The 27,935-nt window shown below is 42.3% G+C and overlaps 1 protein-coding gene across 2 annotated transcripts; it reads right to left on the reverse strand.

Moving 5' to 3' along the window:
- Window positions 1-5,515: 5,515 nt before the first annotated feature.
- Window positions 5,516-27,697, reverse strand: LOC124146690 (A disintegrin and metalloproteinase with thrombospondin motifs 9-like). 2 transcript variants are annotated; one of them, XM_048403543.1, is made up of 5 exons: window positions 27,307-27,697; window positions 15,399-15,673; window positions 7,296-7,472; window positions 6,439-6,583; window positions 5,516-5,658 (listed from the first exon to the last, which is right to left on the reverse strand). In XM_048403543.1, the coding sequence occupies exons 1-5, from the start codon at window positions 27,611-27,613 to the stop codon at window positions 5,624-5,626; spliced, it is 939 nt and encodes a 312-aa protein (XP_048259500.1). In that variant the 5' UTR covers window positions 27,614-27,697; the 3' UTR covers window positions 5,516-5,623. The 2 variants fall into 2 exon arrangements, with proteins under 2 accessions (XP_048259500.1, XP_046373077.2); XM_046517121.2 differs by lacking the exon at window positions 27,307-27,697 and having other exon boundaries at window positions 15,399-15,826.
- Between the last annotated feature and the right edge of the window lie 238 nt (window positions 27,698-27,935).

Raw genomic sequence — 27,935 nt, forward strand, 5'->3', positions numbered from 1 at the left:
GGAAAGCATGGGTTGCTGAAGACCTATTCTACCCCGGATCTTCACGGGTCTTGTAATTATAAGGCATCAGTATCAGAAGGTCACTGAGCAAACCTTGATCAAAGATTGTGGTGTTTCTGGTTTTCTGGATGAGTCACTCTTTGGTTTAAAGGGAACTGTTCCTTATTATTTATACATCCAGATCAATAAACATGGTATGACATCCATCTTAATGTTAATGGCATAAGACTTTTTCAGGAGGAGCTTTTAGATTTTTTTGCCCACGGGGGGATTCCGGGTAAGAATAGGTCATCTACCACCTATGCTTGTCGTAAGAGGCGACCAAATGGATCGGATGGTCAGGCTCGTTGACTTGGTTGATTGCGTGTTTTCTACCTCGACGGCGTGGATCGTTGCTCAAATCAATCACTGGACTGTCTGATCCAAACATGATTATTTACAGACCGCAGTCATATTGCTGAGTGCGGCGTGAAACAGCAAACCAAAAAAACAAGATATTTTAAACCGGGTTAGTGATGCATAATGCATTTCGGGGATGACTTCACACTTTGCTTGGTTCACACTTGCACAGTTCCTTGGAGTATGGACCTTCATAGAGTGAGGGCCAAGCATTTCACACAGAGTGAAAGTCATTTTTTAAGTATAGTGATTATGCTATCTAGCCTTGAGCGTATATAGTTTTATTCTGTTCTGTCCTGGCAGTTTGGTATGGATTTTGTAGATGCACCAACCGAATATGGTTTGTCTTATTGACGTGACGTCATACGTGGACGACCGGCCCGTGGCAAGTCATGAGTATTGCCAGGTTGTAGATAACGTCTCCACAGGGATAATATTGTCTTAAATTAAATATTAGAAAGTCTGGCAACTTGGTTTTCCTGTCTTCATCATTCCCATGATCATAAACGTTATATTTCATGAAGCAGTGGCATTGCGTAAGCAAAATGGATCAATAGGTATTTATAGCTGAACAATCACTGTGTTGTTCACATTAAAACAGCATGTGTATGAGTATCTTGCTACTAACAAATATGTAGATGGGAATGTCCGTTCATTCCGTGTGCTTAAAACACATCTGTGACGTCATTCTATTGTTTGAACGCTCCATTATTTTTTCAGGAATGGAGAGTTGCTTGTCAACTGTACATTATTTTGAAGCAGCATTTGAATTTTTCAAATATTTTCAACTACGGAATATTTTGTCAAAGTGTAAAAGTAGGGATGAGTTTTAAGTAGGGGAATATCCTCGTAACTCTCCATTCCTTAAAAATAATGGGCCTCGGCCCCTGCGGGGCCTCTGCTCCATTATTTTTAAATCCACTCCAAATTGTGCGCCGTGCATTAACACGCACGTGCAACCTGTGACTCGCGCCCTTAAAGTCGAGGATGCTTTGTTTGACATCTACATCAAAGGTTTGGGCGACAACAACAGATGAAGGCAAGTGGAACCAGCCTGAACCAGACTATCCAACGACTGACACCTTGAGCATCGATCCACACTTTTGGGACACGATCATCACGATGACATGCATCAACAAGGTCAGCGAGCCTGATCACCAGATCTCGTCAGTTGCCTCTTACGACAAGCATAGTCGCCTTGATATATTTGGAATCGTACAATCGATTTCTTATGAATAAAGAGTTCTGGCGCTTTATTTACACCATTAATAAATGATCAGAGACACAAGTTATTATCACAGTAGAACTTAGACCAATCAGTGATTTGTAAATCATACGAAACATTTAATTAGAGTATAGGAGGGTCCTGCTTGTAAGGGATTGTGATGTCTCAGTTAATATTTCTGTGCAGACAATGATAACTCGAGGATTGGGGTATTTTTAATTTCTTAGGCATTGTTTTCTTAATGATAGATGTTGATGGCCATGCTCTCAAAGAAAACAGTTTAACCTGTAGTCAATCCACTTGTCAAATATACTACCACATGTTGATTTTAATTATAAAATGCAAACTCCATCCGCCAAATCCTCCAGTAACAGTCCCAATCTTAGCCTCATGAGAACTAGGAAGAACTCATCGATCAACCTTAAGGTGCGTGGACGACCTTCTAATTCCGATTCACCAGAATAATTACCCCTAGTTGTATACTTTAAGGCATCACCCATCTCATGAAATAACGCTTTAAATACACCTGCGTCAGGGATTCCTGTGTAAAAAGAGAATTTTTCATTTGAGGAGACATCTTATGTTACCACAGGCTTGCTCCACTGAATTTCCACACCTACCATTTTCGGATTTGGTATAGCATTCGAGATATTATCATTCAATGTTTGTGTTAACACAGTCACACAAATCATCAAAGATATCTGACCGAGTGAATGCATCAATGCCCGAATTTGTCCACAGTAGTCATGCATGACAACTGAAGTTTCCACACATGACCCTGGGGACTTCATACTAATCTGCTAAAGGTCCGGCACAGAATGCTCTCCTCCATTGTCACTGTCCCTGGATTGCTCAGCTACTGGTGCTTGGGCAGGGGGAGATAATTACTTACTGTTTGTTGTTTAACGCCGCACTCAGCAATATTCCAGAGGCGGTCTGTAAATAATCGAGGGATGGACCAGACAATCCAGTGATTGACATCAGTCCACGCAATTGGGATATGATGACATGCATCAACCAAGTCAGGGAGCCTGACCACCCGATCCCGTTAGTCGCCTCTTACGACAAGTATAGTCGCCTTTTACGACAGGCATGGGTTGCTGAAGAACGTGTATTGGCAAAGACAACACAACATAGTCTCACTACGTCCGTTTGACCACCAGTATGGCGGATATCAACACAACACACGTGATGGATTTCGGAAATTTTTAAATCGGCAATATCTCCGATGTATATGGTCCGGACTTGACCGAATTCCTGCCAACCTAAACAGTTCAGATGAATTAAGCATAATTCAACATCGAGAAAATATATAAATCGAAGGAAAATACCATCTGCTTAAATGTGTATCTTTTGAACACACATCTTTTTCAAATATCTTTGTAAATATTTTATAACAAGGTAACAAAAGTACATGATCATTTTCCAACTCATTTATTATTCGAAATCACAGAAAGTTCCACCCCAGAGAATGAACAACCTACATCGGCAACAACAATGACATTGAAGAAAGAAACAATGATAATCAGCGTTTTCAAATTGAAGTTGGGTTTGGCAACAACAACTGATGAAGAAAGATAACTGTCTAGTAACTATTGAAAAAGCGAAAACTGATCACCATAATCACCCGAGTTTTGTTTACAATTTCATGATGAAACCTGTCATTAACCAGCTACAGTCTAGATCTATATTTATATCTTATTAAATTATCTCGTGAAACGCTATTTTCTCCAACACAAATTAAGAAATCATTCCCACAGGCAAAGAGATGCAAAACAAATTACTTCTGGAGCCAGGCCGTTTTGGAACAATAGACGAGGCTGACCTCGAGACTGTTTTCCTGTGAGGCCAATCCAAATCAACCCTACGGACAACACACTGGGAGTTAGGATGTTTCAAAGTCGGGGAATTAATGAAAATCAAAAAATAAATAAAGGTTTTGTTTCGAAAACACAATTATATAAACTTTGCCTTCACATTTATTCGAAATCTCCACATCATATTAAATTGTATTTTTAGATAACTCAAAATTAATAACAATGTGCCTATAGGCTTAACCATAATCAAACAATGTTTACCCAAAGAGAATAGAAAAGAGAGCCTTGTACAAATACATCCCTATTTATACCTAATTTACAACCAAATTGAAACATAATATTTTCCTACCTGGTAAACAGTACGTTTGTTTCCGTTTAGACACAACTTGAGATATCCCATAAGTTTGGAACACTTCTGAATGACGAATTGACGTCACACTACGCGTTCGGTTTCAAATGAAATTTAGAGACTATCAATTCGGTCTAACATTAATCTAATTTTCAAACACAGGACATTTATCTCCTAATTTTAAGAATTGACTATCACTTCGCCACAAGCTCCGACGTTCATCAGCTTGGCCGTAACACTATGAAGGTTCATACTCCAATGAACTCACACAAAGTGAAAGTCAATTATTTCCAAAAATCCCAGGTGACTTGGTATTATGTGGAAAGGAATGTATGAGTGCCAGTGACTAACTGCAGAAGATAGTTATAAAACAATTGCTGACAAAAACATAACATATTACAGAATACAGCAGACGTGCTGGTGATTTGGGAAATTTCTTACTAATTCTAATATTTGAAAATGAGCAAAATACATTTGGTCATATTTTCTTTGTATCTTTGAGAACCGTTTTTCTCAGCAGTTTGCGTATAACGTCTGGATTTAAACTAAGCGGCAAAGGAAAGTATAGGTTGGCAATTTGTAGAGAGATGGGGGCAACACAGGGTCCAAATTGCCAGAAGGTTTGGTTGTACCCCATTGACAGTAGCCAGGCTGATTCAACGGTACAGACAGACAGGGAGGAAACAGGACAGGCCTAGAACCGGTCGACCCCGAGTGTAAACACCACTGGAAGACGGTCAGATACGGCGACAGCAGCAACAGCGTTGGGACATCCCATTAGCCAACGTACAGTAATACGACGACTTCGTGTTGCTGGAATCCGAGCGTATCGTCCTTTCCGATGAATGGTACTGACTGCTCAACATCGACGCTTGAGACTGCGATGGGCAAGGCAGGTTCGACGCTGGCAAGTGCGAATTTGGCGTCGAGTGCTGTTTACTGATGAAAGTCGGTTTAACTTGTTTCGAAATGACGACAGAGAACGAGTATATCGACGAAGAGGGGAACATTTGGTTCCGGTGTGTATTCGAGAGGACCATCCATTCGGCGGGGGAGGTGTCATGGTGTGGGGCGGTATTTGTGGAGATCAGAAGACTGATTTGGTGATTATACAGGGAAACCTGCACACTGTGCAGTACAGAGACCAAGTGTTGCAGCCAGTTGTGCTTCCGTTCTTACAAAACCAACAGCAGGGGACATTGTTTCAACACGACAATGCCAGGCCCCATACTGCAAGACTGACTCGGAACTTTCTTAACCAGCAGAACGTTGACGTTTTGGCCTGGCCTGCCCACTCACCCGATATGAATCCTATTGAACATCTGTGGGACCATCTTGACAGACAGATTAGAGCACGACATCGGCCGCCCATCAACAGACAAGAATTGCAGCAGGCCCTGAGAGACGAGTGGCAACGGATTCCAGTCCACGTCATCAGAAGACTGACGTCATCGATGAGGCGGCGTATCAAAGCATGCATTAGGGCAGCTGGAGGTCATACACGCTATTGAAGGCAACTGTGTCGACAATGAACTTGTAGTGTGTCTGACAATTTTTTGATGACATTTCAGACAACTTTTGAAAATGAAATTTCTTACCCCACCATTGTTTACCTTGAGCTTATATTACATGTGATTGCACAATTTCATTCAAACTATGGTTGATAAATCATTTGTTACCCCTCCCTAGATTATATTAAAATTCACAACAAAACCTCTTCTTGTTATTCTTTTATCGATCATGGAACTCGACCAATACTTTCTTTTGCCGCCCAGTTTTAAATGTGGACAAACACACAAAGCTTTAGGTTGCGTTTGTCCGGATGTGAGTCTTCTAAGCACAGACGTCATCGGTCGTGTCGCCCACAACTGCAATGTAGAATGTTGGCACACTATTTACAAATAATAACAACGTAAATGAAACCAAGCACCTGTTTATCCTTCACTTCGTTCTCTCAGGTAGATAAATATATCTATATTTAGTACTTTAAAATGCATTGGATAGTTTAGGCCTGAAAGAAATGATGACGCTGATTAAATATTGTTAACATAAGGTGATTTATTCAGTCAAAACGTGTTGTATAGACACAGAGAAATATCGCTAGTTTTTCCAGATGGTACTGTTATCGCGCATGCATATCATTACCCCACCCACATACGATGTTATACTTATTGTTCAGCTGTACAAAATGTATAAAAAACTGCCCGTAAACATTTCCAGGCGTTCAAGTTCAAAGTAAATTACCCATGTTTGAATGAGTGAGTGAGTTGGGTTTAACGCCGCTTTTAACAGTATTCCAGTTATATCACGGCGTGTCAGCTTCATTTTTTAGGAAAGCCTGAAGTAATGCAGGTCTCAGTCGTTTACCACTTCGGTGAAACCCACGAGCACGGGTATGGTGCTGACAAACCTAGAAACATAATCGGGGCGAACCGGGATTCGAACCGACAATCATACATTTCTGGCGTGTCCACGGGACGCAACTCTGCACAGTGAATCGCGGTACCTTGTGCCACCCGTGCCCCCGACTCATGTTGGAGATGAGTTGTTCAATTGCATATGTCCCATTACATTTAGACAGTCATTAAAAGAAATGACCATGTTTTATGAAAAGACTCCTATAAAAGAGCTATTAACAATTGTCTCACCCTCAAGTGGATTTATCTCCAACGTCATTGGTTCATACGGCCGGATTCCTCCACAATACCCACCTCCTAGGAGATCTATGACGGTCCCGTCAGCTGATTTGTTTACGGTTCCCCAAGAACTTCCCGGTGATAGATGCCATTCCAGCTGCATAGCAAAGGGAGTAACCACAACAGTCTAGCTAGGTCAACTCACACCGCAGGAAACACAATAGAGGTGAGGTGAAATGGGTTTAACGTCGCGTCCAAGATTATTGCACTTATATATCGACGTGCATGCATCGATTATACAGTGCAAGCCCACTGAGATACCACGCCGACTTTTTAACAGGATTACCCCACTCAGACACTGTAAACGGACTCCAAGCCGACCAGTCCTTGTTTTAACCCCTTAATGCCGAGCGCCAGACAGGGTAACAACAAGTACCATCTTTCAACGTCTTTTGGTATGACGCGTCCGGGCATCGAACCCCGGACCTTCCGCACAACAGAACACAACAATATTGATGAAGCTGTATTATATAAATTTCAATGTCAGGTAACAAGTTAACCATCAGATAAACATGTACTACTTACAAACACTCTAGTTTCCAAACAAGATGCGATGAATGTGATAAAACAATCTTACTTTTATGCGCCTTGACAGGTAAGCTTATAGCGTCCCTAAAGTGTGAAGCCATGATAGCGTTCCATTGTTTGTGGTGATACATTTTAAAGAACTCTCGGACCTTATCATTTTAGCGTATTTAAAAAAAAAATCCCTTTATCTCTACAAGAAAACAAAACGTGACTTTATGAGAACTCCTGGGAAACATTCTGAATCGTATTTTTGCTACCGCTGGCGTAATGGGCTGTCTTACCGTTCTGTTAAAAACAAGGCCTGTTCCTGTGGTGTCAATATGGAATGTGCCCTTTGGACCGCAGCTGTTTCTCACATTACCCACGTGACGGGTGTAACAGTCGATGGCGCGCCCATATTTGTTGACGTTGTTCGTTGATGTAGCAAATCTCCTGTCTCTGACATCTACAGTCATCGTCTGTAATAACATAGGTCAAAATGGAAAACTGTATTATAAATTGTATATTTATATACTTATCCTATCTCACACTATGCATTTCTCTTTCTTCTTTCGATTCTGAGTGGAAACGTGTCTGAAATAAAAGTTTCCAGCTTCTAAAGTTAATTAACCCTGACATACCTCACATCGCCACGGTCACCTCCCAGATCTGGGTCATGCGCGCTATGCATGCTGGTTGACCTTCTTGCACTGATCACGTGTCTATCCCAGTCAACTCATTCTCTTTCAAGAGCATATAGACTAAGGAACTGCGATGCGGGGATGGACGGGTGGGCATATAACGTAAAAAAAACGAGATAGGATAAGTATATAAATATACAATTTATAATAAATGTTCAAATTTTTAAACTTATCCTATCTCACACTATGCATTTTATCCCACGGTTGGATGGTGGGGCGCAACTCCCTTCTCTATAGATCACAACCGTAGGATATTTACGAGGAAGCTGGAACTTAACAGTGGTACAATATTTAATACAGTAACACAGTTAAGTGTCGTAAGACAGAAAAAACAAACAAAAACAACAACTCGTAGACAGGATAAGAAGAACACTCTCAAAGAATGTTTAGATCCTGATACGCGAACAACTGAAACACAATAAGTCGGGTACAATATGTGTAACAAGTTCAAACGTAATCGTATTTCTAAAACGAACGAGAACGACTTATATTCGAGAGAGTATGCATCCAGTCGTCGAATCTCGGAAGGTACCAGTTGTTCTGCTGTTGTAGTGAGTCATTTGGGGTTAGTGTCAGTGTCTCCCTGAAAAGGAGACGGTGCGCCTGATTTCCCTCCTTGCTGATGTTGGCGTGCTCGGCCACAGCCACGAAAAGAAGCAGATCTATTACTCAAAACCTCTCTGAGGTCTTGTTGAGAGGGAGTAAAGGTTGGTCGTCTTCGATCTTTCCTTTGTTCTTCCAGTTGATTTCTCTGGCGACGAAGTAAGTCGACAGTGACTTGCAGGAAAGTGTCTCTTTGGCCTTCATGGGCAACCTCCTGTATGCGCCCAGCAAAAAGGGAGGGTCTTGACCATGGCAGTTGGTACGGCCTGTTCTTAAATTGATCATCCCATGAGCAATGTTGTAACACCCCACGCCTACGAAGGGTAGTGATAGATCCCGCATGGTGAGCAAGGATGTCTAGTATTGCTGTCGTTTTGTCCTGGATGAGGGTCACAGCACCTCGAATACAGGATTCTTCTGAGGAAGACGCATGAGCTAAAGCCGATGAGAGTGCTTCAGTTGCCGATGCAATAGTGGAGACCGACGGGAGGGTCCTTCGAACAGTGGTGTCCAGGTGGACGAGGTCCCTATCATCCACTGAAGAAGCAGAGTACGGATGCTTAGGAGCTAATGTTGCGATGTCACCATCTAGTTCGGGAGCAATCGTAGACAAGCCATGAGTCCCTGCATCCGCCAATACAAAGCGTGGACAGTGAAGCCAATCACAAAGACGGCGGAAGCATCATATGCTTTGTCTAAATTGGTGGCCATATCCTGTAGGACTGGTCTCGGAGGGAGTGTGATGTTCGGCGACGAAGCTGAAGGCACAACAAATGATGATAAAAGTGTCCTCCGTTGAAGTGCATTTTAACAGTTGTAACTTATCTGCTATCCAGATAAGTACAGTGATCGGATCCGCAATTTCGAAGCTCCCAGATGACGAAGCTGGTGACTCGGATTCTGGTGGTTGATCCACTGAAAGGGATGTAGTGGCTGTCGATGCAGATTGAGGTACCGTAGTTGGTACAGCATGTGCCGGTTGGGGAAGACATGTTGCTGTCTGTAACAACAGCCTGTAACAAAGAACGAATCTGTTCTGCTGGAAAAGCCGAAAGTTCGCAAGGGATCCATGATGTAGGGATAGTTTGAGATGGAGCTTGTGATGTAGCAAGAGTCGGTGATTCAGATGAAACAGGAGGGCGTCGAAACAGAGGTGGTGATGGGGAGCCAGTATGACGAGTAGGTGAAGTAGAACTCTGCCTATCTTTATGTGAAGGGCATTTACTAACGGTAGCTGGTCTGAGTGGTCTATCTCTATATTGCCGAAGAGAATCCTCATGGCGAGAAGAGGAAATGTGACTTGACCGAGAGGGTCTGTAATCCGGATCATGAGGATACCCATGCCATGGAGGGTGGGGATCCCTGTAGTGTAGGTATCGTTCCAACTCATGTGCGTAGGCACTATATGAAGTAGTGTTCCAAGGGTAATCAGCACGTTGATGAAAATCGAAAGTGTGAGGGTAATCTCTTGGTTGAAAATACGGATGGATGAGAGAAGGAGAAGATCGAGACATGTAGGATGAATGACTAATAGACTCGTTGTAGCGTTCATCCTCTGAGCCACGATGTTCGAATGTTCAACGAGGTTCGGAAGTTTGGCGAGGTTCGGAGGGTCGAGATTCAGAGGTTCGAGGTTCGGAGGTTCGAGATTCGGGGTTCAAGGTTCGAGGTTCAGAGGCCAGATGTTCGTAGGTTCGAGGTTCGGAGGTTCGGAGGTTCGAGGGTCCAAGTTCGGAGAATCGGTGTTCGAATCATCTCGGTGTCGAGGGTGAGAAGTCCGTTGGTCCCAGTCTGAATGCCGTTCCCCGATGATTGCACTGAATAAAGAGCACTTGTCGTTCCCAGGACGAATGTCTATCGTCTTGTGAATCCTCTCGGGAATGGGAGGTTCGTGAGCCTTGATCCGATGAGTCGTAATACGACTCCTGGTGTTGAGAGGATCAATCCTGCGAAGATCGTCGAATGGGAGAATGACGGACAGAACTTATAGGGTTGACCGAGGTATCAGTACTATGTGTACGCTCTGAAGATATAACAGGAGCGAGCTCCCTGTTAGTCGTAGAACACGATGAGTCGAAAGTACGAACCTCGGTCGGGTTGGATACGTTGGCTGACGTAAGCCGGTCATCCACACTCGTGTCTAACGAGATGACTCGTCGAATGCTCGAGTCTCGGGATGTTGACGGTAGGTTCGCTTTGAAGGTGGATTCGTGGAGACCTTAGATATGTCGTCTGTGAGAAAGAGTCAGAGACTCTCTCATCGTCTAACGAGATCATGGGACAGGTGGGATCCCTAGTATCCCGGCCCGCCGGCGAGGGTGATTATGTTGACCGGTGTTTTCTTGGCTTTCGTGGATTTTTCTGCAATCTTAGAGAGGCGATCTGACACCCAACGCCGACATTTATGCAGGTACAGTTTGAAGGATACAAAACTTCCAAAACTGCATAATTCACGACAATCCGAACACTGGGAATGAGGGTCAGACGGAGAGGAAACACGTCGGCACAAAGTGCAGACAGGTCTCCGTGTGGACTGCTCGTCCATTATGAAGAATAACTATCCCAAACAGGGATATAAGTAAATTTGCAGGCAATTAGACGCCAGAAATATGAAGATCGCTTGCAAGGGAAAAAAAATCCAAAATGGTTTCCTGTAAAAACAACACGTTACCACTGCCAGGCGATTTGATAAAATGCATAGTGTGAGATAGGATAAGTTTAAAAATTTGAACATTTTATTATGAATTGTATATTTATATACCTATCCTATTTCACACGTTATATGCCCACCCGTCCATCCCCGCATCGCAATTCCTTAGTCTATATGCTCTTGAAAGAGAATGAGTTGACTGGGATAGACACGTGATCAGTGCAAGAAGGTCAACCAGCATGCATAGCGTGCATGACCCAGATCTGGGAGGTGACCGTGGCGATGTGAGGTATGACAGGGTTAATAAACTTTAGATGCTGGAAACTGGTATGCAGACACGTTTCCACTCAGAATCGAAAGAAGAAAGAGAAATGCATCGTGTGAGATAGATAGTTTAAAAATTTGAATCACACTTTGTGACACACTATGTGATTCCCGTCCAGGACGACCTGTTTCTCTGATAGATTTTGCTGGTACCAGATCCCATTTAATTTACATCATGTAAATAATGTATTACATAACAACAAACAAACAAACAAACAAACAAACAAAGAAAGTACAAAAGGAAATTCAAACATTGTTCCAAAATGTTATCAAATATTTTATTTCTAGAGGTTTTCACGCTTTCGGAACACACCAGGGAACAGGAAACAAAATTATACCTTGGATCTTCATAAAATTATTTTGTAAATTTCTATATTAAACAGGGCCTACTTCCAGCCTATATGTGTACCTGTTAAATAGTGAACACAAACGCAACATCTAACCACGGCGGCATTTATTGAGGTAACTACAAAAGTGGGAAGGCAGTTTTGTTCAACTAGCCTCACGAAATTTGCGTCCTGTCGTTGCGCCATTCCCAAGAATTATTGGCAGACATTTTGAATTGCAAGATGACAATACCAGACCACATCGTGCCCAGGTAACTCCGACGAGAAGGCATTCGGACACAAACTCCTATGACATGTCCCAAACAGAACATCTGTGGGATGTTCTCAGCCGAAGTGGCACACCTTGGGGTAGCTCTTCAGGCGGAATGGCGAGCAATGCCAAAGGCAACCATACGCAAGTTAATGAACAGTTTGTCATCAAGATGTCGGGCATGTATTGCCCAACATGGTGGACACGCCAGATATTGATTTGCACGCCCGAAATTAATTTTATTATTAACATTTATCGCCTGTACACCTTCACTATCATTTCATCAGTTTATACTGTCTACAAAAATAAGGGTACTGATGAAATTATATTTGACACTAAAAATGTGCCTATTTTACTGCGTTTGTCTGATGGAGAGTCCGGGAAATATAGAAACCATTCACATGTTTGCAGGTAAACAAATGCCCTCTCCGAGTGAAGATCTCGACACCAAGTTATACAGTATTCGGTGAATGTGGCAGGAGCTCTTTGCCTTAAAACGTTCCATAAAATTTTGGATTAGATTATTGCATATGCCAAATGTAAGATTAAACTTATGATTTTAAAAGCAGCAAATAATGAAAAAATAATTGGGTTTCAAAATTAAAGTATTTGCTGTTTCAACTTTGATTGGCTATGTTTGGGAATGACAATCAATAAGTCGTAAAGAATCCTTTATCGGATAACTAATGTCAAGATTAAAATGTTTGTTTGTGCAGGACTGGCTCGCCTTTCTTTACAGCAGTTATAAAACTAGAAGTCTGCTTTCTTCAGAACATAATTTTACCTTATATGCATATTTATATGCAACATTCCGTGGGGCCATGGCATAATTTCGTTGCAGGTATGTCAATATTCCTAGAGATAAAAGGCGCTGCACTCTTATATGTAGAAGATGAATACCCTACAGATAGCAGGTACAATTTGTTTTTGTTATCAAAGGATACAAATGAAGCTTTCCTATGCTAATTTATTATGTAAATTGCATTAGAAAGATCCACGTATATATGAAATAGCTTTTCGTTTAGTCGAGGTACTTCGAGTGAGGGTAGGTTTTATCATTGCTCATGTGTACGTCATTTCTTTCTCGATATCGTGTCTTAACCAGTGTTTGATCGACAGCCGTTTACTTTGAAGGTTGAGTGTGTATATTTCCAGTAAAGGGGCCCCCGGCCTATTATCAAATGGTAATTCATTAAAACAATAATCGAAGCGCCATGTTATAATGTTACAAGCAGAAGGTCACCATTAAGTGGACAGTTCCATCTTCCCGAGGCAAGGGAGTTAACTGACTTTAAATGTCCAGTTTCACCCCTTGCCGAACTAGGCTGGAATTATGAAGTTATATTTTGGCTAGACAAACGAGTCTAAGCATAGTCCAATCAAAATCACGTAACGACATCCGGTTCATAAATAACATGCATTTCAACGAGCAGATTTCGTTCGACTGCAGGATTTGCAAAGGATGTGTGCCGTCAACAGGTCGTCGACAGATATATTTCAAATCGTTTCATGTTTAGTATCTGGCCAGTGCAGCGTTGTGCATCTAGGTTTTCCGTAATATGGACCAAGTTTGTTCATCTGTTGTTGTAGATGGCAGTACACATCATGGCGTTGCTGCCATCGTCAAATTTCCCGGCCTCCTGTACGCAATTACCGCAGAGTCTTCATTACAACGTCTATAAACACGACATCATCGTGCCGCCGGAACATAAATCTGGACTCTTCATAAATCATTCATGTCTTTAACGACGTCGTCGTTGCGATGTTGCTGCGTCAAAATGATACCACGGACAGGACATCTGGCACGAATGTTCGAATGTTGGGTGTCTTAGTCGTCCTCGGTGGCTGTAGGTGACGTACCCGTATGTAACGGTACATTGCGGTGTTAGTCACACGGGGTCACCGGACCTGGGGCGGTCATGTGTTGACCTATGATGTTGATAACGTTCTCACTTGTGATGGGGGTTCGGAACGCATTAAACGCACTAGCAACTACCTGGATTCATCTTCCAATCAGCCGATGACGTGGTTTCTCATCTTCCAATCAGCCGATGACGTGGTTCCTCTGCTTCCAATCAGCCGATGACGTGGTTCCTCTGCTTCCAATCAGCCGATGACGTGGTTCCTCTGCTTCCAATCAGCCGATGACGTGGTTCCCCTGCTTCCAATCAGCCGATGACGTGGTTCCTCTGCTTCCAATCAGCCGATAACGTGGTTCCCCTGCTTCCAATCAGCCGATGACGTTTTTCCTCTGCTTCTAATCAGCCATAATGTCTTCAGCAACCCAGGCTTGCCGTAAAAGGCGACTATGCTTGTCGTAAGAGCCGACTAACGGGATCGGGTGGTCAGGCTCGCTGACTTTGTTGATGCATGTCATCGGTCCCAATTGCGTGGATCGATGCTCATGGTGTCAATCACTGGATTGTCTGGTCCAGACTTGATTATTTACAGGCCGTCGTCATATAGCTGGAATATTCCCGAGTGCGGCGTTAAACAACAAACAAACAAACAAACAAACCGATGACGTGGTTCCTCTGCGCTTCACTGAGTCGTGGCATGTGTTGGCGGTTCTACAGTCGGTGTAATACAGGTGTCAGGCAATTCCTGCCCTTTCATACCGTTGGAGTTCATGTTGCATGTGAAGAAGATACACATGTATTAATCACATAGTTTTGTGCGTTTTGGTGAATGTAGCGATGGGAATATGCTGGGGTCCACACGTGAAAGTATATTTATTTATGCTGTGCCAGAAAGTCAACTGTTTTTACTTTGAATATGGAATATATCCCTTCTGCTTTCTTTTTAAGAGTATATATTACATTGTTTAACTCAATGTATTTTGAGAAATGCATTTTGCGGATATTCTTAAGTTTCGAGAAATTGGAACCAAGTGGGATTTCCGAGACGGATATTCAGTTACCAATGTAAGAACTAGCAACATTGGGCATTGGGTGGTTAGCTGAGTCACCTGGGTGGTTGTATTCCAGAAATGATTTGATTTCAGAACATCACAAATGAAATACAATAATACTGACAGGTTATGCATTGAATCGATAAATTGTACTGCTGTAATAAGTACTGCTGTAACTTAACAGAATTTTCCTAAAATGTATTTCAGTAGGAAATGATGTCATGACAAATTTTCATTATACTTCCCTACCCCTGTATGTCACGAATAACATATAAAACATGAAACAGATTCATGTATGAAAACTATTACATGAAGAGGAAGATATGCAAGTAACATTTTATGCCCCAGGTCAAGGAAAATTGAACCATCTCAAGGCTTTTATCCAAGTTCTTTCTTTGTAAGCCCATATGTATACTCTTACCTGTATAGGGCGGTCGGGTAGCCTAATGGTAGCCTAAAGCGTTAGCTCGTCACGCCGAAGACCCGGGTTCGATTCCCGACATGGGTACAATGTGTGAAGCCCATTTCTGGTGTCCCCCGCCGTGATATTGCTGGAATATTGCTAAAAGCGGCGTAAAACCTCACTCACTCACTCACTCACTCACTCACTCACTCTTACCTGTATATCCACTCGAATCCTTCTGAATGTCGTCAAGCCATACATAGGAATATGCAATGGCATAATGTTTCCATCACAGTCACCGTCACGGGTATTAGGGTAGAGCCCAAAGTTCGGGGCTGGTAAGGTCACGTATTCTGTAGGAACTTCTGAACTCATGTTGTGACAGTAGATTCTCGTTCTTTCACCCTGGAACACTGGGGGGTAGATCCAGTATTCTCCATCACCACGGGAACAGGATTTTACTTCAGAACATTTGCATGGTTTTGTTTGTCCTTTGCAATATGAGACGATACACTGTTGTTAGTCGCAGATATCAATTCAAAGAAAATATCAAAACATTTGTCATAAATAATTAGATGTAATGTCAAACGTTTTATTTCGAACTGTGAAAATACCATAAACAGATACCCGGAAGCGATAACATACAATCGATATAGTGAGTGAGTGAGTGTGTTGGGTTTAACGCCGCTTTTAACAGTATTCTAGTTATATCGCGGCGTGTCAGCTTAATATGGGATGAAAGCCCGAAGTGATGCAGGTCTCAGACGTTTACCACTTTGGTGAAACCCACGAGCACGGGTATGGTGCTGACAAACCTAGAAACATAATCGGGGCGAACCGTGATTCGCACCCACAATCATAGGTTTTTGGCGTGCCCAAGGGACGTAACTCTGCACAGCGAATAGCGGCGCCTTAGACTTCTGGGCCCCCTACACTCGGTATAAAAGGGACAGGAAATGATACATAATGTGCAGATAAACCTGTTCACACTCTGCATTACAACTCAAAATAACTTTTATACAACGTTGCCGTATCTCTGCCCATTCGTTTCTGAGACGAAGATAATGCAATACTGTTATGCTTTTATGTGGATATTTTCATATTGCCTTAGCATAGGTCCAGTGACATATTGCCTCCAGTGAGTGAGGTTTTAAGCAGCTTTTAACAATATTCCAGCAATATCACGGCGGGGAACACTAAAAATGGGCGTCACACAATGTACCCACGTGGGGAATCGAACCCGGGTTTCGGCGTGATGAGCGAACGCTTTAACCACTAGGCTATCCCACCGCCCCCATATTGGCCCTAGACATGCTGATTAGCCCGAGGCAACACCGAGAGACAATACAACGTTCCGGGGTTCTGTGAGACCTTGAACTCTAAGGAGGCCAACATGGTTTAAACTGTAAAGAAATAGACACCCTTCCTATATGAAAATCGACAGGCAACAGAAGGACTTTAACCAACAACCAGGAAGCAATACAAACCAATATACACTTAACAGATAACCACTTGTTTATCTTAATCATATCATCTTAATGGTTGTCCATTTCAACGGTCGTCACGGTATGGCTAAAAATATTGCCGATGTGACGTTAAATATTAACTCACTCACTCACTCACCCATTTCAACAAATATAACCAAGGTGTTTATCTATTAAAATGTTTTCACTGAGCTCTTAACAATACTTATAAGAGAAATAACACTTCATTTATCCGGAAGAAAATCTAGTCGTTTGATCACCGTCTTTTCTTCCAAATCTACTGACACATATAAATATCATTTTCACACACATAACATGGTCTCCATGTCCCCAGCTACAGCGAAGTAAACTTTTTGTTTTGAAAACGTCACTGCAGCGCCTGATTAAAGTGAACGTTAGATCACCTATTCTTATGTATGGGATGCTGTTGTCAGTCAGACATAAAGGAAGTTGAAAAATAATCATCATTTCACTACACGATGGGGAATTGTCAGAAACTTTCATTAACATATTATTCAAGCAATTTTTAATGATTGGTCTATTAAAGTTCGCAGTATTTAAGAACTAAAGTTTGCTCTAGCCCCATGACTTTGACTCGAAACACAGACATCAAGGAAATACCAGCGTGTGTGTCGTATAGTAATCATTTATCAATCCATACCACCGAAGCTTCTACGAGTTATCAAGTGTATACATTTTTTTAAGGTTCCAAAATCAATGTATGTGACCTTACAACGGGTGAGTCAACAAAAGGGATATATGTACTCCCAGCAATGAAAAACTTATGTCGCAAGGAAGTTAATTTACAATGTAATCAATGCTATGAACGTTATGTATTGAAGAAAGCCAAAGCTTTGATACATGTGATCTATAATCTGAAATCTATAACAACACATCATGTTAGCAAGGTGCGGGAACTATTAATACACTACTGAGTGGGTAAATTGTAAGCCCCTTCAACCTGATCAATAACCGTTTTCATTAATTTTTATCTCCCGCTACGAAGTGGAATGAGGGTATAGGAATGGGTCCCGTCCGTCCGTCACATTTCGTTTCCGGAGCAGAACACAAAAACCATGAGAGATATCTTAACCAAACTTGGCACATCGATCGGTCTAGTGGAGAACTGGTAGTTCTTTTGATAGTTTGAGATTTAAAACCCCCCACATTTTTCGAGTTTCCATGGCAACGACTTTGACTTAGACTGAAAATAGCGGTAGTCCTCGTTTCCGGAGCCGCTCTTGAAAACCGTACAATATTTCTTCACCAAACTTGGCACATTAATAGGTCTAGTGGTAAACTGGTGCCTTTTGATAATTTGGGATTTTTTGAAAAAAATACTATTCGAGTTTCCTTGGCAACGACTTTGACTTAGACTGAAAATAGCGGTAGTCCTCGTTTCCGGAGCAGATTCTGAAAACCGTACAATATTTCTTCATCAATCTTGGCACATAAATAGCTCTAGTGGACAACTGGTGCCTATTGTTACTAACAATCCACAAGTCTCAAGGTAGCACATATGAGCAGATGATTGGGAACATGACAATTACACAAGGAAGTAAATTAAAAGCCCAGCCAGGTCAAGTGTATACGATGCTCAGTGGGGTCAAATCAAGGAAAGGCCTAAAGCTTGTAGGTTTAGCTGAACACAAAATTGTAGTAAACAAAAAAACAACAACATTGGATGAGATGACTAGATTGCGGAATGAAAGACTGTTCACCTGGACACACCCTGTAGAGAACATTCATGGTGATGGAGTCGAGGTGGCTCACTTGAGTGTTCGATCCCTCAGTGCTCATTTCGAAGATGTGAAGAAAGATAAGTCTGTTGGTGTGCTTGATGTTTTGTGTTTCACAGAAACACACATCAATTATTACAGTGAAAGAGACCTGCCAGGATATCAAGTCTATCCAGGAGACACAACACATGGTATTGCTGTGTATGTTTCAACAAGTTTCAAGAACAGTGTCCAGCTATGTGATGTAGTGTCATCTCGCAGTATTGAATACATTTCCTTTCTTGTTGGCAAGTTCTGCACTGCTTGTGTGTGTGTTCCTCCAAAAGTGTCATGGACACGGTTGTCGCATTCACTCACTAACTTCATGCAGAAATGTCAGGATCTCTCCAAGCATGATGAATGTGAACATGTCCTAGTTACTGGGGATTTCAACTGAGATCTGAGTGAAAAAACTGAAACTTGAAGGTTTCTTTAATGTGGGGAAAATGACTCAACTTCGCTGTATGCACTGCTTTTCTAGACTTGTTGTTTACTGACCATGTCAGTGCTGTAGCATTCCAGACTTCAGTCTCCTACTCAGATCATCAGATGATTGGTGATCTACTTCTCAGTACACCTCATGGTGACCACTGTTCTCATTGATCTCTAAGTAAAGTAAGAACTCCCTTACTCCTCTGATTATTAACCCCCCCGGCATATAATGCGGGGGATATAGTGATCAGCCAGTCTGTCTGTCTATCCGTAATCATTTCCTTTTCCTGGGCAGAACTCGAAAACCATTCAGTGTATTTGATCGAAACTTGGCAAATCTATCAGTCACATGCTGAAGTGGTGCCTTTTGATATTTTTGGATTTTTGGAATTTTTATTTTTTTAAATTTAATGGAAAGAAGTTGGACATAGACTCCATTTGGAATGGGGTTCGTTTCCGGGGCAGAATTCGAAAACCATTCAGTATATTTGATGAAAGGTGTATCAGAAACATGCTGAAGTGGTGCCTTTTGCTATTTTGTAATTTTTAAAAATTATTTGTGATATGATAATTACAGCACCTGTATAATCACGATTGTGGTGTTGGGACAGTCATGCCCCGGCAGCATCTCCGAGGCGTCAGAAAGTCAACCTGCCTAGCCGCTGTCCGAAGGTCAAGTCCCGAGTCAGCGAAAGTATTCCTTCTAATCAGTGAAATCACTGACCAGCTGCCACGTATCGAATACGATACCTCTCTGGTCAGCCTGCAGCATCCCGCACCTCATCCAGAATGTCAAGCTTCAGTGGCCAACCGGCCATTCTCGTGCGCTAATTAGGAGCCACCTGCACATAACTCCGTGCTGTTGGCCATATAATTTGTATTGGCCAGCGCTGTGAATATTTATCTATATATATTTAACTTATTTAACTCAGGGTATATATAAGACATATATAATATAATATATAATAATTATAAACTCCCTATTAAAACCTATACTCTGCCAAACTGCCTACGATACTTGCATCCCAAGTACCAAGTTGTCCGACTCCCCTTTGTTCTCGGTGCCTTAGGTTTGGTACCTCCCAATCTGTTGACTGCCATCGGGAGAGTACCCGGGTTTGCTACCAGGAATACAGCCCTTCTGACAATCTGGGTAATACAGAAGGCTGCAGTGTTGGGGAGTCTTCACATTCTCCGAAAGATTCTGGGTGGGTTTGACTAGGCAGCGCTTCCTGGGAGAAGTCCCATTCACTGTCTGGGCTGCGTGTCGAGGGGACAAGGGCCCTGAGCTGATGATGAGCCGAACCCTCTTTGCTGCATTTTTTTATTTTATTATGTATGTTAATAATAATAATAATAATAACAACAACAACAACAACAACAACAACAATCATAATCATAATCATCATCATCATCACCATTGTTGTGTTTCATTACACCTGATTGCCTGAAAAATGTAATTTAAAAGTCCAGGGCCTGATGGTATTCGAAACCGGTTTTGGAAACTGTCACCATTACTTCATTGTTTTAATTCTCTTGTGGATACAGGGGATGTTCCGCCTTGGTTGTCCAAAGGTCGAACAATACTGCTCCCAAAGAAAGGTGATTTGACTGATCCCAGAAACTTCCGCCCTATTACTTGTCTGAATACACAGTACAAAATACTTACAGGGTGTCGTACAGATATTGTGCCATCTTACTGCGCATCCAATGACATTATTTACATGGATCAGAAAGGGGGGAGAAAGGGATGTTGGGGTTGTAAGGATCCACTGCTGGTTCAGAAAATGATTCTTGAATAGGCTAAAACTTACAACCGTAACCTCTCAATGTGTTGGATAGACTACAGAAAAGCGTATGATTCTGTACCTCACGAATGAATTTTGAGGTCACTGGAATGTATTGACCTCCCCAAACGACTACTTGTTTCACTCAAGTCTTTAATGAATTGCTGGTCAACTCAACTTGAGATGTATTCGCAGGGGCAGGTGGTGACTTCAGAACCCATTTCTATTAGAAGAGGAAATTTTCAGGGAGATTGAAGCCACACTACCACACTAAGAAGGCAAAGGAATGCTGTGATAGACACCATATGCACGTGGTGAACGTGATGCATGATAACCACAGTTGCCACTGTTTGTCATTGGAACCTTGTACTCCGTTGTTTGAAAGCCTGACGTTGATCTCAATTACTGAAAACAGAAATGTCCCTTCAAAGTCAAGGACGTTGTTTGACAGTCGAGGAATTAGCCAGATGCGTAGGGATGCTTGAAACTTGGGCAACACAACGACACGTTGCCAACGTCCTTGGTGTGAGTCAGTGCGTGATCTGCAGGGCATGGATTCGATATGAGACTCATGGTTCAGCTACCCAGCGACATGGAGGTGGCCGTGAACGTTCCACCACACAGAGTGATGAACGGTTTTTCTTGGCCTCAGCAACACGTCATGACGTTGTGACGCTCAGAAATGAACTGGCAACACATCGGGGTTGCGTTGGCAATCATGGGTTCATGGACTTGGAACATAATTACTGATATAACAACGAAACAGCAACTTAACGACGTACAATGGACTTTTCCTTCAGCAGAGTGCGGAAACGATGCAAATTTCACTTAAGAAATAGCACCTATATTGTATTGAGATAGACTTGGAATAGAGTGTTTGTAGAAACCAATGCTTATTTCTACAGACACTTTTCGAAATTCAGTGGAATATACATGTGAATATAATTTTTATACTATCCACATGACATAATTAGCTGTAATGAAGAAGCAAGGACTTCTGTATTGAAAGGAGCTAAAATAGCTAAAATAGTCACAATGATAGACGTCGACAATGATAGACGGTGACGTCATTACACTGGTAACTCCATAACACATTACGTGACCAATGATATCTGTATTAATATGGCAATTATATAGAGGTTATCACGCAGTGTGTTTGAGGAGGATAAAATCCTGTATTAGGATTAAACATTGTATACTCTCTCAAAAAAGAAAAGCATAACGAAAATGGTAATTTGATGCAGCAACGTATTGGTACAGAGTGGGTTTTTCAAAAATATCTGTTTTGTTTATGATTTCTCTGGTGTTTTTGTCTTAAAACGCCATATCCAAACGCACCCCGCATGTAAAAACCCGTATGTTAAAGCATGATGTTCGATAGACGCATTTAATGTCACAGAACACGTATTGCACGTGCAATGCGCGGGAAACTCGGGGATCACATCGTGTCGTGGATGGGTATAAAAGATCGATCTCCGTCTTTTTTCATTCACTTTATTTGGAAGTTTGTGAAGACTGCAAAATGCCAAGACTGAGCCGCGCCAATCGTCACATCGCCATAGGTCTCCTGGAGTGAGTGAGTGAGTGAATATGGTTTAACGCCGCTTTTAGCAATATTCCAGCAATATCACGGCGGGGGACACAAGAAATGGGCTTCACACATTGTACCCATGTCGGGAATCGAACCCGGGTCTTCTGCGTGACGAGCGAACGCTTTAACCACTAGGCTACCCGACCGCCCTAGGTCTCCTAGAAGCAGGACAATCTCAACTTACAGATATCGGCAGCAGAACTCGGTGGAAGATGGACCTAGAAGTGAACGTCCTCGAGTCACCACTGCGGCGCAAGATAGGTACATCCGGGTACATCACCTCCGTCAGCGAACAGCAACAGCGACCACTACCGCTAGGCAAATACCCGGATTGAGAAGGATATCTGCACAGATTGTCAGGAACAGACTACGAGAGGCAGGTTAAAGAGCAAGAAGACCCTACTTTGGCCCCGTTATGCGTCAGCAGCATCGACGTCATCGCGTTCAATGGTGTACAAACGTTCAGGCCTGGAATTTGGTGAATTGGCGTCGAATCTGGTTCAGCGATGAATCGATATTTCTGTTGGAACGACGCGATGTGTACGGGTGTACAGACGGCGTCATGAACGTTTTGCCGACGCCTGTGTCCCCCAGGTGGACAGATTCGGCAGGGGCAGCGTGATGATATCCTACACTGGAAGAAGTGACTTGGTGTTGATCCAAGGCAACCTGACAGCGCAACGCTGCTGCGATCAAGTCCTTCGTCCACACCTCCTTCCCATTATCAACCGCCAGAGGGAGCTATTCCAGCAGGATAACGCCAGACCAAATACGGCACGTGTCACGAGGGCCTTCCTCCAGAATGAGAACATCAATGTGCTGCCCTGGCCCTCCAGATCACCAGACTGAAACCCGATAGAACATCTTTGGGATGCCCTGGACAGACGGGTGCGACAGCGTAACCCACAGCCCCAGACACTCCAGCAACTAGCACATGCACTACAGGCAGAGTGGGCTACATTGCAGCAACATCAGATTCAGAGACTAATTCGTTCTATGCCGAGATGATGTCGCGCAGTTCTGAACGCCAACTGTGGTCATACGAGGTACTGACTTCAGCGCCATCAAACGTCGATGTGTGATTCATAAACTGACTTTTTCCGATGTCTTCTTAAACAGTGATACCTTGACATTTCCTGTGTAAAATTTCTTCGAATTCCATTTGCTATTAACTTGTCCACAGTGTATCAAAATAAAAATAAAATTCTTATATGCGTTTCTTTTTTGAGAGAGTATATTTAGCGAGCCTATTATTCCTAATACAGGATATTTACTATTCCCAAACACACAAGCGTGATAACATCTTTATCATATAATGTCATTCTTCAATTCTGTGCTCGAAAATTCTCTTCCCACCACAAACATTATCTTAACATTGCAAGCTTTCATGGAATGTGCGCATAAATATATATTACGTCAGAAGGTAAGTGGCGTGTTAGTCGGACAATGACAACAGTCAATAAAGTTCCAACTAAAATCTGTTTCTTTTACAGTGGCGTAACTACAAATAAAAATTGCCTACACAAATTGTTTCTTCTTGGCTTACGCGGCAATCCATCGTCTGTCCTCTAGAGTAACTGCCCTTTATCAAAGGGAAGGTACTCTAACCCTAGCGTGCGTTGCAAGGCGCCAATCGCTTACCAATCTCATTAAAATCAGATCTTAGTTCTCGCTACCGCTCATTTTGACCGACCAATGAAATGACTGACAAGAAATCAACATTAGCCAATCAGAAGGCAGCTTTCTCGAGCTTTATGACACTAGTTTCAAACTGGCGACTACGCTTCGAAACATATTTTGACGTATTCTCGATTAAAAAAAATAAAACTGATAAGAAGAACATTCTGGAATGGCTTATGTATGGCCTAGATTGTATGGATATAATCATAAAACCCGAAACTGCCGTTTGGGATACCCCGTGTTAAATATTTCGTGGTTGCATGATTAGAAAATACATTCCGACTGTCACTTTCATGATCTGGTAAGCGACGCTCTGATTGGTTGGATGAAAGGTCGTTCTGACGTGACCCTTAATGGGATGTCCTCAGATTATATTTTTCAGCAATAGAGAGAACTAAGATCTGATTTTAATGAGATTGATCGCTTGCAAGCGATTTACAGCGATTCGCCTTACGAATAACTTTCAGCCTCTTCCAGTCATACCAATCGCTGACTGAGGTCGCTTCGTTCGCAAACCAAAATGGCGGCTGCGTTTTGACACCTGAACAAGAATATCTTGACTGGATCAACGAGGAAATGAGCACAGGCAGCTGATCATGACACACCGTCATCCTCAGTCTGCTCCACAACGTCAAAGTAGTCATAAGTTTCATCATAACGTCATCAAGCCTCTTCTATTACGTTTTTCATTACGGCAAGGCAACCAAGTGGTAGTTGCGCCGCCACTCTGGAAGATTGAGCAACCGCTTCGAACTGTTGCAGACCCCGGGATGAGCGATTAATGTGGTTACTCGAATCAATTCGTGGCTTGCAAAGCGACCCTAGTCTATGAGACGTCACGTCTGTCTGTCCTGTCATAACGTTACGAAACACAGTCTGATGTACCAACGGCGACAAAACGAAACATGGTAAAAAATTTGACATATTGACCAAATACAACTGTTTTATTTTTTGGGAAAGGTTCCAAGCCGCAGAGGCCTACAACCACAGATATGGAAATTGATCCCGCTAGGCTAGTGTCCTCGCTAAACTGTTTCACAATTTATATCTCCAAAGTTGCCAAAACTCGTAAAAAGGCCTCACCACAGGGTGAATTAACTGTACACTAGGGGTAGTGGCAACACAGTAAAGACCTGTAAAGACCGACTGGCGGTTGTTTGTCCCTTGGCTGAATAACAACCCGGTTCCTAGCAGGATACGATCTCATCACCTCGGGCTGCTAACCTGGCGCTTTTTGACAGTTTGCCCACAATGGTGGAATGCTGTCTAAAACAACTGTACATGGCACACGTATCCAAGTTGCTTAGGGCTCTACAATTCGCCGCGGGGAGTTGCGTTCTTAAGATGTGCCAGGTCCCAACGATTGTGAGTTCAAATCCCTCACTCTTCCTTGTTATGACACTGTGTGTGATAAAGCTCGCCTTCTACCTGCATTACTTTGGGGTGTCCTGAAACATTAAGCTGATGCGCCCTAATATAACAGTTCAAAACCGCTTTAAACCAAACTCATTCACTTAACTGTACATACTTTTGTACAATTAGTAGAGGAGACATGGTATTGAAAAACAGTAAACTACGTTTATAACGAACACTCTTATAACGAATTAACCGATATAACGAACTTATTTTTTAGTCCCGGCCATTTGTTGTATACACTCTTCAAGAGAAGAAACGCACAGGTAGATGTTTAGTAAATTTATTGTACCTAATAAAGTCGAAATATTTAATTTGATATCATAGATACATATATGAAATTTTGGAGCTCGATAGTCACATGTTGTCGTTGTACAAAGGCATTGAAAACTGTTCATTGTCATGTCACATAAGGCCACAAGGTAGTGCTAAACTCAGTATCTCCCGTGACCGCGTCGGACAGCAATCACGGCCCTGCATTTCCTCGGCACTGCACTGAGTAGATAAGTGTACGAATTCTGTCCTGCGGAATTCTGCGCCATTCAGCTTGTAACGCGTTGGCCAGTTGTGTGAGTGTCTGCGGCGTGTTCTGACATTGACGTACACGTCGATCGAGTTCATCCCAGAGATGTTCGATTGGGTTGAGATCTGGAGATCTCGACGGCCAGGGCAAGACGTAGATGTTGCCAGTATGCAGGTAGTCTACCGTGACACGAGCTGTGTGCGATGGAGCGTTGTCCTGTTGAAACAGCTCTCACTGGCGGTCAATGATTGGAAGAAGGTGAGGTTGAAGAATTTGATTCATGTAGCGATTTGCTGTCAAATGTCCCTGAACCACAACCACGTCAGATCTCGTGGTGTAGGATATGACCCCCACAACATGACGCTGCCGCCACCGAATGTGTCGAATTCACGTACACAATGTGGGGCAAAACGTTCATTTGGACGACGCTAAACACGTTGTCTTCCATCTCGCCGGTGAAGAAGAAATCGTGATTCATGGCTGAACCCACACTCGTCTCCAGTTTCTCCATTTCCAAGGCTACAAGGTATGGCACCATTGCAAGCGTCCTCTTTGGATACGTCCTATGACGATGTTCCGATCGGCAGCGCTGAGTCTCAGATTTTCGATCTTGAAAAATGTTGACAATTGAATGACAAATTATTGGCTTATGCTTTCCTTTTTATAGCCACTACCACGAGTTACGAATGCCATAACTTGCACGTACATTTGGCTTTATTTTTTCCTCCATGGCATTTTCGAACAAGTGTGAAAACAATGTCGTTTAAGACATTGCAAATCGACAATGGCTGCGTTTTGACGCATCGTTTGACGAATATCAGACCACCAACATTTTCCAATAACATATGTCCAATTTATCATCCAAAACTGGCTCCCACAGGAGCAATATCAACACTGTAGATATCGCTGCAATGAAATTTCATCACAATGCTTTGCAGAGCATTGTGACGTCACTGGTTACCATGACGTCACAATCAAATGACATCACTAATGGCTCTGCTACGGAAGCTGTTAGCAGTACTTTTTACACTTAAGACACTGCTTATTACTGTCTACAAATTGAAAAAGTTGGAAGAATGATATTGGATGATAAATATAATCTCACCCTCGTGTCGTTTGATATCAAATATATCAACACTCGTTGATAAAAGTGGCAAAAATCCTCGGCAAGCCTCGTAATTTTTCCACTTTTATCAACTTGTGTTGAAATATTTGATATCAGAAGACACTCGGGTGAGATTCTTTATTAATATACCGGATTTTTTGTGTTGTCAGGTTCAATGAACTACATACTACCTATGCGTTCCTTTGTTTGAAGAGTGCATATGCTACCGAACTACTGTTATAACGAACTAAAATTAGTGGTCCTTCTGAGTTCGTTCTAACCCTAGTTTACTATATCAATAAAATATAAAGAAAAGAATGAACCATCTTACCTTTAAAACGATAATATCTCGACCCAGGTTGTGGAACAGTCAGTGTTTCACTATAGAGACAGGTAGTGGCAAAACTACAAACACTAGTGTGTTTGTTGAACACTATTCCGCTGCAGTTTTCACTCTGAGCACATTTTGAACAACAGAGAGGAATGTTTCGTGCCTTTAGTGATAGGTGCTCTGCTGAAGATCCAAGGTTGTCAAACTCGGGAACTTTGTAAAAATGTGAAAACACAAGGTCATCGTTCGCAGCCAGGACACATGCTACTAAAATTGAAACGTCGAAAGTAATATAAGCTGAGAACATAGTGCTATGATTCACGGTTTAACAGTCAAGGGATAAGCTAGTGGTTGCCAAGTAGATTCAACTTCCAAATAAACACGCGTCTTCTTCGAGCGTATATCTCTTGACAACTGAAAGATAAATCAAAGCTCATGCCAATACGCGTGGCTATTGATTTGTTATGCCCCAAGACAGGAAAGAAGCGCATCTATCAATATATAATGATCAGATTTTATGGGATTGTTTTTGAAAGCCGTTCAAGTCGGAGGATATACGGATATACAAATTTACGAATGTGAATAGTTTTTTTTTTTCACAAAGCAAAATACTTTCCTTAGTATAACTA

The sequence above is a fragment of the Haliotis rufescens genome, unplaced genomic scaffold (genome assembly GCF_023055435.1).
Source record: "Haliotis rufescens isolate VD_foot unplaced genomic scaffold, xgHalRufe1.0.p SCAF_3, whole genome shotgun sequence".
NCBI lineage: Eukaryota > Metazoa > Mollusca > Gastropoda > Lepetellida > Haliotidae > Haliotis > Haliotis rufescens.